This window comes from Priapulus caudatus, unplaced genomic scaffold (genome assembly GCF_000485595.1).
Source record: "Priapulus caudatus unplaced genomic scaffold, Priapulus_caudatus-5.0.1 Scaffold655, whole genome shotgun sequence".
In the NCBI taxonomy this organism is placed as follows: Eukaryota; Metazoa; Priapulida; class Priapulimorpha; order Priapulimorphida; family Priapulidae; genus Priapulus; species Priapulus caudatus.
In genome coordinates, this window is record NW_014577716.1 from 91,470 (window position 1) to 107,672 (window position 16,203).

General features: G+C 47.7%; 2 protein-coding genes and 1 long non-coding RNA gene across 6 annotated transcripts in view; 2 read left to right on the forward strand and 1 right to left on the reverse strand.

Annotated features, from left to right (window-relative positions):
• Window positions 1–1,049: 1,049 nt before the first annotated feature.
• LOC106812503 (zinc finger protein 236-like) lies at window positions 1,050–13,638 on the forward strand. The gene is made up of 10 exons (XM_014816392.1): window positions 1,050–1,213; window positions 2,691–2,819; window positions 3,192–3,344; window positions 3,707–4,018; window positions 4,400–4,513; window positions 5,110–5,403; window positions 6,005–6,141; window positions 6,664–6,809; window positions 7,296–9,748; window positions 10,142–13,638. The coding sequence occupies exons 2-10, from the start codon at window positions 2,745–2,747 to the stop codon at window positions 11,774–11,776; spliced, it is 5,319 nt and encodes a 1,772-aa protein (XP_014671878.1). The 5' UTR covers window positions 1,050–1,213; window positions 2,691–2,744; the 3' UTR covers window positions 11,777–13,638.
• Window positions 13,639–13,803: 165 nt separating this feature from the next.
• Window positions 13,804–15,055, reverse strand: LOC106812510. Its single transcript, XR_001394346.1, has 2 exons — window positions 14,952–15,055; window positions 13,804–14,651 (listed from the first exon to the last, which is right to left on the reverse strand). It is a non-coding gene; the product is annotated as an uncharacterized LOC106812510 (long non-coding RNA).
• Window positions 15,056–15,225: 170 nt separating this feature from the next.
• The window catches only part of LOC106812505 (protein maelstrom homolog), a 22,783-nt gene continuing 21,805 nt past the window's right edge, over window positions 15,226–16,203 (forward strand). For all 4 annotated transcript variants that reach the window (XM_014816397.1, XM_014816395.1, XM_014816394.1 and 1 more), the window contains exon 1: window positions 15,226–15,314. The gene's annotated coding sequence lies outside the window, so the exon portion shown is untranslated. The remainder of the gene's footprint in view (window positions 15,315–16,203) is intronic.

Consider the following 16,203-nt stretch of genomic DNA (forward strand, 5'->3'; position numbering starts at 1 on the left):
AATTCCACGTGGAGGGACTATATAAATAATTAAATAATTCAATAGTTTCAGGACAAGATGTATTGTAATGCAGAACTTATTTAAGTTATTTGAAAACAACTTTTTACTAACATGGCAGTGTTGATTTTCGAATTTCACCGTAATTCATTTAAATGTAAAAAAAATTTATTACAAATTTTGTGCCTAGAGTGCTTTCAAACACTGTAAGAAAAATAACTGGCGTAGTGAGCATGCTAATTTAGTGTCACCTCAGTCACGAAAAGTTATAATTTTCTCCATATCTGACCTACACCTTTATCATTTTTGAAGATACTCATGATTTTCTTAGTAATGACCATAAGCTACCAGAATTAATAAACAAAAGCTTTAATTCTGATCAGGACAGGACACAGTATGCTACTGAAAACTGTCACGTCAGTCAGAATTTTTGAGGTGTGTCACGTCAGTCACATATTGTATTTATTTCTATCTAAGATCGTAAAGCATTTAAAAAAATTTTGGTGTACATATTTATCAACATATCGATCATATCGAGGAAATGACCTTGTCGAACGACAGCAGAAAGATAAACTCATCAATCTAAATATAATATATATATATATCTGCAATATCCAATATATTACACCTATATATATATATATTATTATATATATTATGCATATATATTATATATATACCAGTGACCGTGTATTATTCTCACACTGTCACCGTGACTGTGTGAGTCAGTCACACTCACAGCACATTGACAATGTTCAACTACTACTACTACTAGTACTAGTACTACTACGTACTAGTACTACTACGTAACAACATCCCTAACATGGACATTTAGATTCGTTACTCGTTCTGCCGAAAGTACAGGCATCTATTTTATACTGACCTGTGAGAAGCCGATGCTAAGAAAGGGTCCAGTGCTAGTATTAATGACAGATGATACAGAACTGATCCAAGGAAACGACACAAGGCACGAGCATGTGCTTAGACCGTATGGTATACGTTGTGAGCTGCAGAAAGGGCATCCGATTGAGTGTTTGCAGCGCAAACAAAGATGGCTGCGATCGAGTCAAAAGTTTTTAGTTTCTCGTCGCTAAGCGATTCCTGAACTGGAATTGCTTTAGTACAACAAAATTATTTGTGTATTTAGATGGCAAATATAAGTATACATGTGTTACTACTTACATGTAGTAAAGTTCAATCGTGTTTAGCGTAAGGGGTGAGTGTGTACTTAGCATGTTTACTATAGGCTAAAACAAGGCTATTCTATTCTGACTCATAATTCTGACATCATCATGTTCACAGTTCAGCTTTGATGATAAAAATAATGAATATTATAACACGTAATAGATATACCTATTCAAAACTACGACAAATTGGTAGCTACAATGGGTCAAGAACAGGGTAAAAAATACACGGGAGCGATTAGACCAATAAATTGTGTCCTAAAATTTTTTTTATTCTGATGTTATTTTAGGGCCCAATAGTAGGCAATACTGGCAATAGGCCTTCCATAGACATAACCTTTTGAATTTTGTCGTGCAAAATGCACGACAACCTTTTCACTATTTACGGCCGTGTTACATAGAAAATCAAAGAAATACCTAAAGCCGTCGCTTTATTAACATCTTACCAACATTACAAAACACTTGTCATGCAGTATTCTCCTCTTTAATCACGTTTATTTTATTAAAACATCACGACATAAAAATCACGCAAACTTTGCTACAAACAAAACTGGCAATCTTGCATTGAACCGCACCGGACAGCGATGATTTCATTGGCCGATGAGAAATGTCGTTGTGCGGTTCAATGCAAGATTGCCAGTTTTGTTTGTAGCGAAGTTTGCGTGATTTTTATGTCGTGATGTAACCCTAACCCTAACCCTTGTTTACTTGAGATAACGCTGAAAATTAAAAACTGCCGGGCATTTAGGAAATCGAAGACCGTGCCCGGCAGTCGTCAGATATATGCCGGCTGCCGGGCATATAGCCACTCTGCTAAAAATATCTCCCGTAAAATTATCGACGAGAGCTATTTTTTCCACAGACTTGAAACTAATTTTCAAGAATTATCAGTGTACATTCTAGTTTTTCAAGTCTGACTACTGTAAACTATGTTTTCTTTGACCTTATTTTGCAAACACCTTTAAAATGGATAAACCTCGCAACAAAAGCCTACATACATCTACTGTGAGAATACTTGCAGTTAGCTCTAGTAACTATAGCCCGCGTATGGTTGCCACAGGGCTATAGGATCTTCCATTACGGATGCGCGGGACCAACTTAGTCATGCTTACTCGCGGCTATAAAACGTCCGTTGTAGGCAATTAATGCCTCTTATCCGAAGTAAATATGTCTGAAGTTATATCCGCTACTAAAACTTAACCTCTAACTATCGTTGCAATGGTCTACTTGCGATATTTCTTGTGAATAAACATTATTTACGAACTTCAAACGGCCATTTTTGGTGGCGCTGCAGCAGCGCCAGTTAGTGGGAACTATGTATTTCCGCACGTGGAGGCATTACAGCACTAATCACAATGTTATTGGCGTATCTGCGTATTCTATGTCACAGATACCATGTGACATGTGGAGACAAAATATATACTATCGCTGTAAGTATTGCAAGTGCCAAGCAGTATTCCTGCCCAAACACTTGACTGTCGAATCCAATCTTTCTTTCCTCTCTTGCAGTTCCAACTGTCTTATACATCACTATCTGATCGGCTTGGTAATACACCGACAAGTATGGAGGAAGATCATGGCTACATCCCCCTGCATGTTTTGGAAACTGAGGAGGCACCACAACATCAACTACACCAGGTTACACAAATTGTTTCTCATAATTTTTTATGTATCAAACAAAAGCATAATCATTTTCTGAATACTGCCTTGGTAATTGATAATTTTTTTGCCATAAAAATCCACATTCTCTTAACCATGAACTAATAACATTGGAGTTTTGACAGGTTGGAGCTATTGAAGTAGGCCAATTCTCATGATTTAGAAATTGTAGATCTTTGCTATTGGTATATCTTTTATAACACTAATAAGAAGTGATGATAATCTTGTTAATAATGCACAAGGTTTAACAAATTTGCCAACTTTGATGCTGTTGTAAAGATTGTTAAATCAATTGAGGTAACAGTGTATTAACAGGAGACTCTACTGTTTCTCTGACGCTGTCCGATTCAGGTTGTGGAGAACGGAGGAATTACCGACCAGATACTCACGTCTGGAGTCTGTGGCATGACTACCAGCCTGCTGCCGCAGAACACACGGCTTGTCTTTGTGCAGGCAGGCCAGCAGCTGTACGACGTCGAGGGCGCAAACGGCACCACCGTCCACGTGAGCGAAATGCGCATTACGCGCACCTATCAATTACAAGTGCTTGTGTGCAGATTCAGGGGTGGGCCACTGTTGTGTGGAAAATGATAAGCACATACCGAATAAGTTGTTGCGGAACAATGCTAGTATGTGGGCGAATCTAATAGCTGTTGACTAGTAGACTTTCGTGTGAATTTTTTGCCCGTATGTTCACCTATATCTATATACATGTTCTATATATCCGTGTACAGCATTACTTAGTTCTGCGTACAGTCGTGCGCAGCGTTAGTAACTTAGTACACACGTTCGCGCGGTGGCCGAGTGCAGCATCCTCGTCTGTGCTCCTCGTTTCTTGTCGCTAACATGAACTCTCGCTCTGACAGTTGATAGCGACGGACGAGGATGCTGTGGATGGCGAGGGATTCCAGCACGCGTCGCTGCAGGGCTCCGACGTCTTCATCAAGACGCTCTCCGAGATGGACCACGAATCAGCGTCCATTACCGACGGCGACCAGCAGCAGCAGCAGCCGCAGAACTTCTACTACACGGTCGTCGACGGCGACGGCATACCGGAGGGTGTGCAGCCGATCTTCATCGACGATGCGGACATGATGCAGGCGGGGGGAGTCTCCGGCATTCACCTGCAGATCCTCGGCTCTAACTCTGCCGACTGCCTGGCTGAGAACACGACGAAGGTACGTGCGGGGTCAGTCACTCACTGCAATGCAGGGCTGACGATTTCTCTGAAGTTTGACCTTAGACTTGAAAGAGGAACATTTGACTGTGAGGAACACCAGCATCAGTTTGAGTGAGATAATAAATATGTTCAGCTTTGATGTTGTTCAAGTTCGACCAGTTTCTACACGGTTTTATCACGAGCACGAGATTTTGTTGACTTTAAGGACATGTGTCCAGCCATGGATCGTAAATAACGTGCCATCATTCACACTGAGTAAACTATAGCTTTCGGAAGCGTTTATACGTAGAGTGTTAGCAAGTGGTGTGAGGGTACAGCAGCGCTGGTACGTAGTCTAACAGCGGAATTACCATACATCAGAAACTGGTTGTACCTGTAGGAGCTTGGAGTGCAGTATCTTCATGAAGTGAAGCAGAAACTCAGAACTGAGTCTCAGGAAGCAGATAACGAAAAGGAAAACGTGGATAAGGCTGACGTTCTCCCTCCTAGAAAGGTATTAACAGAGTGCACAGCATCACATACGAGCGTGCTTCACGTTTGTAATCCTGCCTCACGCCTTATTCTGCTTCCAGATTTCTTTTCTATTTCCCAATGCAGCAAGGCATATTTGGATTTCACAGAGAGTAACAAGAACATAATATATTGTATTATATGTCAATAGTATACATTAATATGGCCAAAACAAAATATATATGTGGTTACCGTTACATGCCGGAAAAAAATATGGTAGGTAGGTAGGGAAAACATTTTAATTTCTTGAAATATTTTATTTACGAACCATGTCTGAAGGATGTGCGTTGTGCCTTTTGAAGCAGGAACTGTTCAATTCATATTTGTATTATTTTTTTTTACTTTAAAGAATATTGACAATAAAATGTTTCGGGTCGCTGGGAATAAATAGGGTCGGTAGGGAAACCGTAACCACACCTATATTTTGTTTTGGCCTATACACAACCGTACCTACATTATTTCATGTATGGACTGACCTGCCTTTGCCTAGATTAATCTCGTTTGCTGCTTGTGCCTCAAGTTCTCAATTGTGCTCGTGTATGTTGCGTCTAATTGTCGCGTGTTCTTCGCTGCGAGCAGGGACCGTACAAGTGTGACACGTGTGAGCGACAGTTCCCTAAGTGGAACCAGCTGCAGCGGCATCGCAAGACGCACGAGAGCGACAAACCGAACGCCTGTCTCATCTGCGAAGCGTCGTTCAACTACGAGATCAACCTGAGGCTGCACATGGCGACGCACGCGACCGACAGCCCGTCGTGTCCCGAGTGTCACCGCCGCTTCAACCGCATGGCTAGTCTGAAGGCTCACATCCTGCTGCACGAAAGAGAGGAGACACTCATGTGCAGCGAGTGCGGGGACGAGTTCCTCTTCGAGGTGAGTGGCGGTGGAGGTCGTCGTCGATGTTGTTGTTGTTGTTGTTGTTGTTGTTATTGTTGTTGTTGTTGTTATTGTTATTGTTGTTGTTGTTGTTGTTGTTGTTGTTGTTGCTGTTGGTGGTGGTGGTGGTGGTTTTTGTCGATGGAGGCAGTAGTGTTGGTGTTGGTGTTGGTGTTGATGTTGGTGTTGTTGTTGCTGTTGTTGTTGTTAGTTGTGTTGGTGCTGGTCGTGTTGTTGTTGAGATAGTTGTTTGTTTCTGCTTTTTATTGTTGTGGAGATTGTTGTTGTTGTTGTTGTTGCTGGAGGTGGTGGAATAAGTGTTGTTCTTAGTTCTTTATGTTATCGTGGTGCTATTGTTGTTTTTAGATTTTTTACTCCAACACAGCAGAGCATTTGCAGTTTTCTCTAGTTATTTCTGAGTGGTCAAACATGCATACCAAAATTGAAATTATGATTGGTTTTTAAAAATTGGCCAACCGTGCGACATCTTTGCGGAGTTTGAAATCAGTGTAGAGTGTAGAGGTGTGGTATCAGTGTAGAGGTGGCCTAATACTGCAATACCATATAATAAAGCTAATACTGCAGTCTTGTGTTGCAGAGTCACCTGAAGAAACACATGCAGGAGCATCGGGACGATGAGATGGACCAGAAGGTGTTCACGTGCGGCAAGTGTGGCGCTGAATTCAACAAGATCCATCTTGTGCGGGAGCATAGCAAGCTGCATCACCAAGCCAGGTGCGTTCATCTGTAGCTGAAGAGAGCTAGGGTGGTCTCACTTATGTTTATAGTGGAGGGGAAGGGAAAGGTGGGCTGGCATGAACAGTGTGTGGAAAGGAAGGAAGGAAGGTGGGCTGGTGTGTTCAGTGTAGGGGAAGGGGGAGGTGGGCTGGTGTGTTCAGTGTAGGGGAAGGGGGAGGTGGGATATACGAGTGTAGAGGGAAGGTAGGCAGGGGTAGTGTGTACATTGTAGGCAAGGGAGATAGAACTACATACAACACCAAGAACTGCAGCTTAGCTAAGCACAGTAGAGTGGGTAGATTCCTCCCCGTAAGATCGTGGTTACCAGGGTAGGTGTTGCCCTGCGTAATGAAGCTGAGAGCAGCTACTGGTCTGAAGCCACGCGCCACGTAGCAGCTAACGTGTCTTACTTAGCAGCTAACGTGTCTTACTTAGCAGCTAACGTGTCTTACTTAGCAGCTAAAGTGTCTTACTTAGCAGCTAACGTGTCTTACTTAGCAGCTAACGTGTCTTACTTAGCAGGGCGAGGTCGGCAGCGCTGCCGCGCCAGCAGCATCACAAGTACAGGCAGAGGTACGACCAGTCCGGCTCACAGAAGTGCCAGTACTGCAGCAAGTCGTTTCGCAAGCCCAGCCAGCTGGAGAGACACGTGAGGATACACACGGGTGAGAGACCGAGATTTGTAACCACGGATAATGCTGATCTAAGCACTGCCACACATAGGCTGCACGCAATAGAACTGCATTCTCATAACTTTTGTAACAAAATATTTTATGACCGTACTGAAAATTTCCTTTTTTCACTTGCAAATATTTTACTCATCTGCATTTTAAATGGTAAATGGACCAGCATTTTTGAAACTTATAACCAACTATATTGTCGTGCATAGCCGAAAATATAACGTACTTTTCTTCCTTACAAATATTTTATTTTTCTGCGTTTGGAATTTTAAAGGTCTCTATCTATTAATGTCTCTATAAGTTCTCTTGTCACTTGGCCGAAAATGTTTGAAAAGCCTTCAAAATCCTCGAAAATATTTCACTGCTTTCCGTTTGGAATGTTAAATGTTTCTATAAGTTACCCAGATGCTTTATATCACCGTGATCGGTCGCCTCATGGTCACCCCGTGTCTGTGACTTTGTCCTCGGCAGGAGAGAAGCCGTACGTGTGTCAGCTGTGCAACAAGGCCTTCAACCAGAAGGGATCGCTGCAGATCCACATCCAGGGTCGGCACATCAAGGACACGCCCTACAAGTGCAAGCTCTGTCCGCACCGCTTCTGTCAGAAGGGCAACCTGCTCGCGCACATGCACCGCGTGCACCCGACCGTCACCGAGCCCGGTGTGCACATGTACAAGTGCACCATGTGCAGCTGCATGTTCCGTAAGCTCGGCAGTCTCAACTCGCACACGAGCCGCATGCACACCGGCGGCGTCGACGGCGCGGCGCCCCCTGGCGGCAGCGAGTCGGACGCGGGCGGCGGCGACGGCGGCGCGCGGAAGGTCTCCGACGTCATCAAGCAGCTGCTGGAACTCTCCGAGAAGCCGGTTGCCGCGGCGACGGCCGACGCGAGCAACGCCGACCTCCTGCAGCAGGCGCTCGAGAACAGCGGCATTACCCATCAGGGGGCGCCGCAGGGCGAGGGCGCCGCCGCCGTTAACCCGGACGAGAGTACGGTGACGGACACGGCGACGGGTCACATGCGCAAGCTGAAGGTGCGGCAGGTGGACGGCGTGCGCTGGCACGTGTGCGCGTACTGCAGCAAGGAGTTCAAGAAACCGTCGGACCTCGTGCGCCACATCCGCATCCACACGCACGAGAAACCGTACAAGTGCACCGCGTGCTACCGCGCGTTCACTGTCAAGTCGACGCTGACGGCGCATGCGAACACGCACGCCGGAACAAAGAACTTCCGCTGTGTGACGTGTGACAAGCTGTTCGCGACGCAGGGCAGCCTGAAGGTTCACACGCGCCTTCACACGGGAGCGAAACCCTTCCACTGCCCGCACTGCGACAAGAAGTTCCGCACGTCGGCGCACCGCAAGAGTCACATTGTGTCGCACTTCCGCGAGGCGGACGCTCAGAGGAAGGTGCGGCGATCCCCGCGCAAGATGCTGGAGGAGGAAGCTGCGGAGCTTCCCGACATCCCGCTGCAGGAGCCGATCCTCATAACGGACACGGGTCTCATCCAGCAGCTTCCCCGCAGCAGCCAGGCTCCCTTCAACCAGTACCTGAGCGAGGCGGCGAGCGTCGACCGCCCTTACAAGTGCCAGTACTGCTCGCGCGGGTTCAAGAAGTCGAGCCACATGAAGCAGCACGTTCGCAGCCACACGGGAGAGAAACCTTATCGCTGCCTGCAGTGCCAGCGCTCGTTCGTGTCGAGCGGAGTGCTCAAGTCGCACATCCGCACGCACACGGGCGTGAAGGCGCACAAGTGCCTCGTCTGCGACCACACGTTCTCCACTAACGGCAGCTTGAAGCGACACATGTCGACGCACAGCGAGATCCGGCCCTTCATGTGCCCCTACTGCCAGAAGACATTCAAGACGTCCGTCAACTGCAAGAAGCACATCCGCACGCACAAGACGGAGCTCGTGCTGCAGGCTGCGGCTAACGGCGACGCCGTGCTGGGAGCAGACGCCGTCCCCATCGCCACGGTGAGCGTCAACGTCACCGACAGCCCCGCGGGCGACTACGCGTCCGTCTCGCTCGCAGACGACGTGCTCGCACAGCAGGCGATGGTGCCAACAGACGCCGCGGACGGACTACACGTGCAGTACAACCTCGCTAACCTGCAGCAGCAGCTAGACGCGGCCGCCGCCGCCGCCGCCGCGCAGGAACCCACGCTCATCGCCACACAGACAATCTCGCTCGATCAGACGACGCTCGGAGAGCAGACGCCGTACCACTACGCGACATCGATGGACGGTGGCGCCACCTACCAGGACGTTACGAGGGCGTCGCTCGCGAGCACGAGCATGCAGAACATCCTGGAAGTGGAGGCGGCCGAAGTCGCGATGCATCACGGCGACGACGACGTTGCCGCGGCAACGCAGCAGCAGCAGCAGCACGCGGAGTTCGACGACGGAGCGGGGAACAAATACGAGATCGTTCCTCTCTCCTCGCTCCCGCTCATGTCCGCCGCCGTGCCGTCGCCGTCGGCAACGGAGGATGTCGTCGGCGGCGACAAGCGGCAGCCTCTCGCGTGCTCCGTGTGTCAGAAGACGTTCAGTAAGTCGAGTCACCTGAAGGAGCATTTCCGCAGTCACACGGGGGAGAAACCCTTCAAGTGTCCGCACTGCGACAAGTGGTTTGTGTCGCCGAGCGTGCTGAGAGCGCACATGCGCATCCACACGGGCGCGCGCGACTACGCGTGCCCGCAGTGCCGCGCCACCTTCACCACCAACGGCTCGCTGACGCGCCACATGGCGACTCATGAAGACCTCAAGCTGTTCAAGTGTCCCGTGTGTGCGGAGCAGTTCCGCACAGTACTGCTGTGCAAGCGACACATGCGCACGCATGAGGAGGATGAGGAGGAGGCGGAGAACAGCCGCCAGAAGCAGCAGCGCAAGTCTGCAGTCATCCAGCTGTCATCGTACCAACAGGTAACATCACACGCAGGGTGGCGATGGAGGGGGAGGAAGGTTAGAGGCAGGTAACCGGTTAATGGTGTTGGTGGGGAAGGAGGGAGAGGTTACGCTGGTTAAAGGGGTTAGAGGGTTACGTTGGTTGAAGGAGAGAGAGAGAATAGAACATTATATGATAATGATGGTTGTATCTCGGTTCAATTTCTGTTCATTTTTAACGCGGCATGAACTTACGTCACCGAAGTCCTGGAAACAATTGTTAGCATTTATTTATATATAATATTCCTACATATTACATACAAATTTCACGTATCTCATTCCGTTTAATCTGATTGAGATTTTCTCGCAATTCGCCCTCTTCACTATCTCGACAACTAACTATGCTCTATTGTTTCCGTTGCCCGCCACCAGGAGGAGCTGCAGCGGAACGCGGCCGAACTGATCCAGGATGAGCAGCTGAGCACGTCTGAGAAGGTTCTGCTGGAGTCGGCTGCGGAGAAGGATCGCATCAGCGAGCTACGGGGCGAGGGCGACGGTGGTGATGGGTCCACGCTTCCACAGTTCATCAACCAGTGCAAGAACTGTCCGAAAAGCTTCAAGAAGCCGTCGGACCTCGTGAGACACGTGCGCATCCACACCGGCGAGAAACCGTACGTGTGCTCGCTGTGCGTGAAGACCTTCACCGTCAAGTCGACGTTAGAGAGCCACCTGAAGACGCATCGCGGCGAGAAGAACTTCAAGTGCCACGTCTGCAACGCGCTGTTTTCGACGAAGGGAAGTCTGAAGGTTCACATGCGGCTACACACGGGCGCGAAACCGTTCAAATGCCCGCACTGCGGAGAGCGCTTCCGGACCTCGGGCCACCGCAAAAGCCACATCTCCTCACACTTCAAGGCGTCGCACGCGAAGAAACATCGGGCTGCCCCGGCGGCGCCTCCTGCGCTCGCCGATGCAGAACTGCAGGACGGTGGCGCCCCCCAGGAGCAGCCGATGGACGGCGGCGGCGGGGAGATGCTGGGAAACATCGCGATCCCGGTGTCGGTGTCGATCACGGATGGGTTGGGGAAGACGACGGAGACGGGGGTGTCGGCGCACGTGCTGCAAGGCATCGACGGCATCCAGCTGCAGCTTACAGCGAGCGGTGGCCTCGGCGGTTCTGGCCTGCATATCATGGGGCTCGACTCGAGTCTCCTCACGCAGACCGTGCAGATTGACGCCAGCCTCCTACAGCAGCTGCAGCAGCAGGGCGTAGACAACGTCAACCTCACCATCAACCCGTCGACGACGATGCCCGGCGACGACAACCAGGTGGCGCTCGAGTGCGAGCCCGACGCCGCGGGGGGGCTCGACGGGGGGAAGACGGGCGACGCGGGGATGTACGTGGACGCGTCGTCGCAACTGCCGCCGCAGGCCCTCGACGCCGGCGTCTGTCAGCTCATGCAGGACGACGACGACCCGCAGTCAATCACGCTGACCGTGGCGCCCTCGCACGACGACCCCGCGATGACGGTGACGCCCGAGCGCATGTTTGCGTGCGTCGTGTGCAGGAAGGCGTTCAAGCGGCTGTGTCACCTGCGGGACCACGAGCAGACGCACGCGCCGCGCTCGCAGCAGCAGCGCGCCGCCCGCGCCACGCCCTACCGCTGCTCCGGCTGCGAGAAGACGTTCGCTAAGCCGAGTCTGCTGGAGCGGCACGCGCGCATACACACGGGGGAGCGGCCGTTCCACTGCGGCGCCTGCGGCAAGGCCTTCAACCAGAAGAACGCGCTGCAGATGCACATGGTGAAGCACACGGGGGAGCGTCCGCACGCGTGCCCGCACTGCGACCGCGCGTTCTCACAGAAGGGAAACCTCAAGGTTCACATGCGCCGCAGCCACGCCGACGCCGCCGCCGTCGACGACGATGTTGACTCCCTCACTAAGGTCGCTGCTGCTGCGGCGCTGCAGGCGGCGGAGACTGAGCAGGCGGCCGCTGCCGCCGCCGAGCCGCCCAGTCACAACCTGGACCTGGAAGACGTGGTGCTGTCACCCATGCACATGCTGTAGCGCCGCGCGGCGTGACGTGCTATAGCGCCATGTATCGTGCTGTAACGCTGCGTGGCGTGCTGTAACACAGCGTGGCATGATACACGTGCTACAAATGCTCCCACGCGAGGCACTGCCATGCACCATTGTACGCACACATGCACGTGAATCACTGATGGCATCACACAATATGAATCTGCTTTGCTGCCAACGTCGTCAGTGAGGCGTGTCAACCTGTATGATCTTGTGAATATTATTAGGTGTCACTCGGCAGATTTTCCAGCTGAACTGATGGCACAGACGATATGTGCAAGGTTTTGTCTGTACTAAATAGGTAGTTAGAATGATAATGGTTATGTGCTGATGCAATACAGTCAGCAATACAAAATGATATGCTGCTAATCCTATTTTGCCTGAATACACCTACTTCTCTTATCACGGTCACTTTCCTTATCACCGACCTTCAATAATGAACATCCTCGTACTTGATACCTTGTTATCGGTAATGTTTTGATATCTCACTATCTTGATATCCTCAGTTGTTTATATCCGGTTTGTATTCATTCCTGCATATATATATTCTACGTCGCCCCGCTAGTGTGTAGTCTTATCCCGACACGTCTCATCTGCGTGGTAAGAACAATGTATGCACTAGCACACAAGATGGTGAAGTACTTTTAGATCCGCTGCATGTTAGGGAATAAACTAAATAAATTGCTGTTAAACCGATAAGAAGCATTTTAATTGCGTAGCTGCACACTAGTGAATCAGTGCAAAGAAATAATGTCCATGTCAACGTACTGTATTCATATCATATATATAGCAGTCTTTATATTCATGAATGTGTAGCAATATTTCCTTTAAAATGAGTCGTGCTGTCATTTCTTTACACCTGCTCTTGATTACGGAAGGTCGAAATAATCTGTACTATATAGTAATAATTTTTCGAATAATTAACTCACGTCAGTTTCCTAGCGAATCTGTGACATGTCAACTTGCTGTAAGTTTTGTGCTCCTTCCGAGATTCCCATTTCGCAGCACGTGTATGTATTAAAGTGTACATGAAATACAGATTGTAAATGGTACTGGTACGTAGGTGTGTTTTTGCTTAATTACACTTAACCAGTTCGATAAGGATTCTGTAAGTTATAGAAACTATTTTTTATATATATATTGTTTATAGTAGGTCAGTGGCAGGCGTGTGTCTACTGAGCGCCCTCTGTAGGCAAAAATCAATGTGTTGGTATACCAGTCATACAACCGACTGCTCGTTTAGGGTTTTAGAGTAGAAATTCAGTTGCAGTGTTGTTCAGTTTGTACCGATTTTACTCGGTTGTTCTACGTGTGCCAGCTACTACTTAGTACTTTTTTGATAGAGATCACTCTCATTGCTATTTAGATACATAATGACAACAGTGATGCACCAAATAGAGACGGATCCAGTGGCTTGTATGTACATGGAGTCCCCAAGTCACGAATGTGTAATAGGAATTAAAAATTAATTTGTAGTAGATCACAGTTCAGTGGAAGGCAGTGCGAATTGGCTTGTATATATTTAAATCAGATTTCCTAACTCTGGGACAACTTGTATGTCAACTGCGATTGCAGTGACTAGGCGCGTTGGTGAAGAACTAGTACTGAACTACCGCATCGTGACGGCCACGTTTTATTTCGTACGTGGCAGGCACTATCTAACAGTGCAAACCTATTGTGTCAACTGGCGTATTAACAGAGAAATTATTATTATTATTATTGATAGCTAGAAGCTGTGGTTGAGATAGCACTCGGAAACGACATAGAGAATGCTGCCGGTGTTGGTCTAACGCAACTTCTCGTAAGAACTACGACTTTTGACTATTATAAGGCTGTCGTGTCTTCCCCTATTTCTATGTTTTGTCTTCTTTTAATATTTAAATAGTTATTTATTAACATACCTATCTTGGACTGAGACATGCACACAAATTCAGTAACGTGTTATTTTCTTATAACAGCATGTTTGTGGTATATGCACTCTCGTAACACCTTGAACAAAAGACAAGCAGCGTGAATTAACTTAAAAAACTTTAATAGCACTCAAATTATCTTGGGTAAAAATCACAATATTATCACACATTTATTATAGATCGACCAAGGCAGATTTATTCGCCTTGCACAATCGAACAGTAAATAGCATGATTATAAAATGCCAGAGCTGGTTTGATTGCTGTAAGTTATGATATCGCACAAACATTCCATTAGCATTGCAGCATGTCTTCCAACAGCGATGCAATGGAGGGTATGGCAGGAGGATTTGAGTGCGTTTCACCATCATCACACCTGCTGCTGACGTCGCCTGCACTCACATCAGCCACCTGGGAAAGGTACTGGCAACCAATGAATCCACTTGTCACCTCCTGCTAGTCAACAGTACCAGCACTGAATTCACGGTCACTTCACACCATCCTTTGCTAGTTAAATGATCAGGAGCTGCTGATTTCAGTGCTATTGACCTTGTATGTGCGGGTCAACGGCACCAGCATATGCTGAATTCATAGTCGCTGCACGGTGTCTGTAAGAATACGATCGAGTAATCGATCTTGTCACTCACTCCTGCTTATGGCGTCTTGTCTTTGCTATGTTGGCATTTCTTTTTGACCTACGCTTCTTGTCCTTTTCCTGAGCATCGATGTGTTTCGCCAGCTGCCACGACAACACTGCACTGATGGCAAAGAATGGCGAAAGACAAAGAATCACATAGTAGACAAACTGCCAAGGGTTTTGCCCGGCCCACAGCAGCATCTCATGCAGCCACACCCGCCAATCGAAATTGGAAAACATCACTGCAGTCGGGGATGAAGAATCTGCGTAGGTAGCTTGTATTGGAATGCTAGATTTCGCATTTAACGCCGTCAAAAACCTTAAAAAATACAATAATTATTCATATAAATAGTTAAACGTAGGTAGTACATAGAATCGCTAACGTGTAGCAAATTGAGGTAGGCTCCTACAGTGTACTGTGTAGTAGTAGGACATAATTTAAGGTGAGGCTCGAGTAAAGCTATTATTGCCATTGCCATTGGCCACGATTCTCACAAGTTCACTGGCATAGGAATATGTTACTTTAGATCTCGTTATTTATAACTGCTGATATTATTTAAAGCACTTTAACAAAGTGGGGACGGCAACCTGTGCCAATTAGATATGTAGGAATACTAACGCGGTTAAGAACACCAACTATTTACTCGTCTCTCATGACTAACACCACCATATCACCATATCTCAATAACATGCCTCCCGACTCTAGCTTACGAGAAACTACGCGAACAATATTGAACAAATAAATACGATTTTTCCTACGTTGAAGTAGGTCGCAGCTATTTAAAAAGAATCATTATTAATGAATATTTTTCATCCAATAAAAACAAGCTAAGCACGCATGTAATTTTGCAATCCATAATTCATAAATTCAATTTAATTTTGTTAGCCATGTTGTCAGCGCTCATCGCCCCCTCTAGCGGATCACTATATCTACCTTGTGTAAAATTAGGAGTTACCGCCAGAAGACATAGTGAAACTCAGGGTAAGAGTTACGTAATTTAGAATAAGCTATTTTTAGTCAGTTAGTGTATGATATGCTACATGTTTCTATGTTCTTCTGTAGATATTGTATGTACTGTACGCATTGATAATGATCTAAATCCACAGGGGCATGTAACGTACTCCGTGTAGTGCTGTGCGTCGGATCCGACATGAACCAAAAATCCGATCCGACAGCATTTTTGAAAATCCGAATCCGAATCCGAATCCGATGGCTATTTTGAATCCCATCCGAATCCGAATCCGATGGCAATTTTTTAATCCGAATCCGATGTGTATCGCTAAATCCGATCCGAAATCCGACCCGAATCCGGAACATAGAAATTGTAAATAGTGTGACAGCATTGTGTAAAATTCGTGTTATAATGTGTTTCAACATCAAACTTTGGGTTGTTGAGATCAAGGGATGGGGTGAAGGGGGACTGTAGACGTAAGAAAAGTTAGAGAACGGGATGATCGGGAATCTGGAACGATAATCCATCCAACGTTGGTCCAACGGCTTTTCGCTGAGCATGCCTGATCCCTCTCTGTCACACACACAACTGTAACTAACCCAAACACGCACACCTCGTCTCTCTCTCTCATGATATCTCTCGTCTCTCTCTCTCTCTCTCTCTCATCTCTCTCTCTCTCTCCTCTGCTCTCTCTCTCTCTCTCTCTCCTCTCTCCTCCTCTCTCTCCAGGTCTCTCTCTCTCTCTCTCATCTTTCTCTTTCTCTCTCGTCTCTCTCTCTCTCTCCTCTTCTCTCTTCGCTCCTCAGACCCACACACGACACACACACCACACACGACACACCCCTCTCTCTCTCTCTCTCTCTCTCTCTCTCTCTCTCTCTCTCTCTCTCTCTCTCTCTCTCTCTCTCTCTCTCTCTC

What these genes read in the sequence shown, in the direction of transcription:
- LOC106812503 (XM_014816392.1), top strand. Translation starts at nt 2,745, where the DNA reads ATGGAGGAAGATCATGGCTACATCCCCCTGCATGTTTTGGAAACTGAG. An exon ending in GGGACGAGTTCCTCTTCGAG is followed by an intron (nt 5,404 to 6,004) that starts GTGAGTGGCGGT and finishes CTTGTGTTGCAG; the next exon opens with AGTCACCTGAAGAAACACAT. An exon ending in ACACGTGAGGATACACACGG is followed by an intron (nt 6,810 to 7,295) that starts GTGAGAGACCGA and finishes TGTCCTCGGCAG; the next exon opens with GAGAGAAGCCGTACGTGTGT.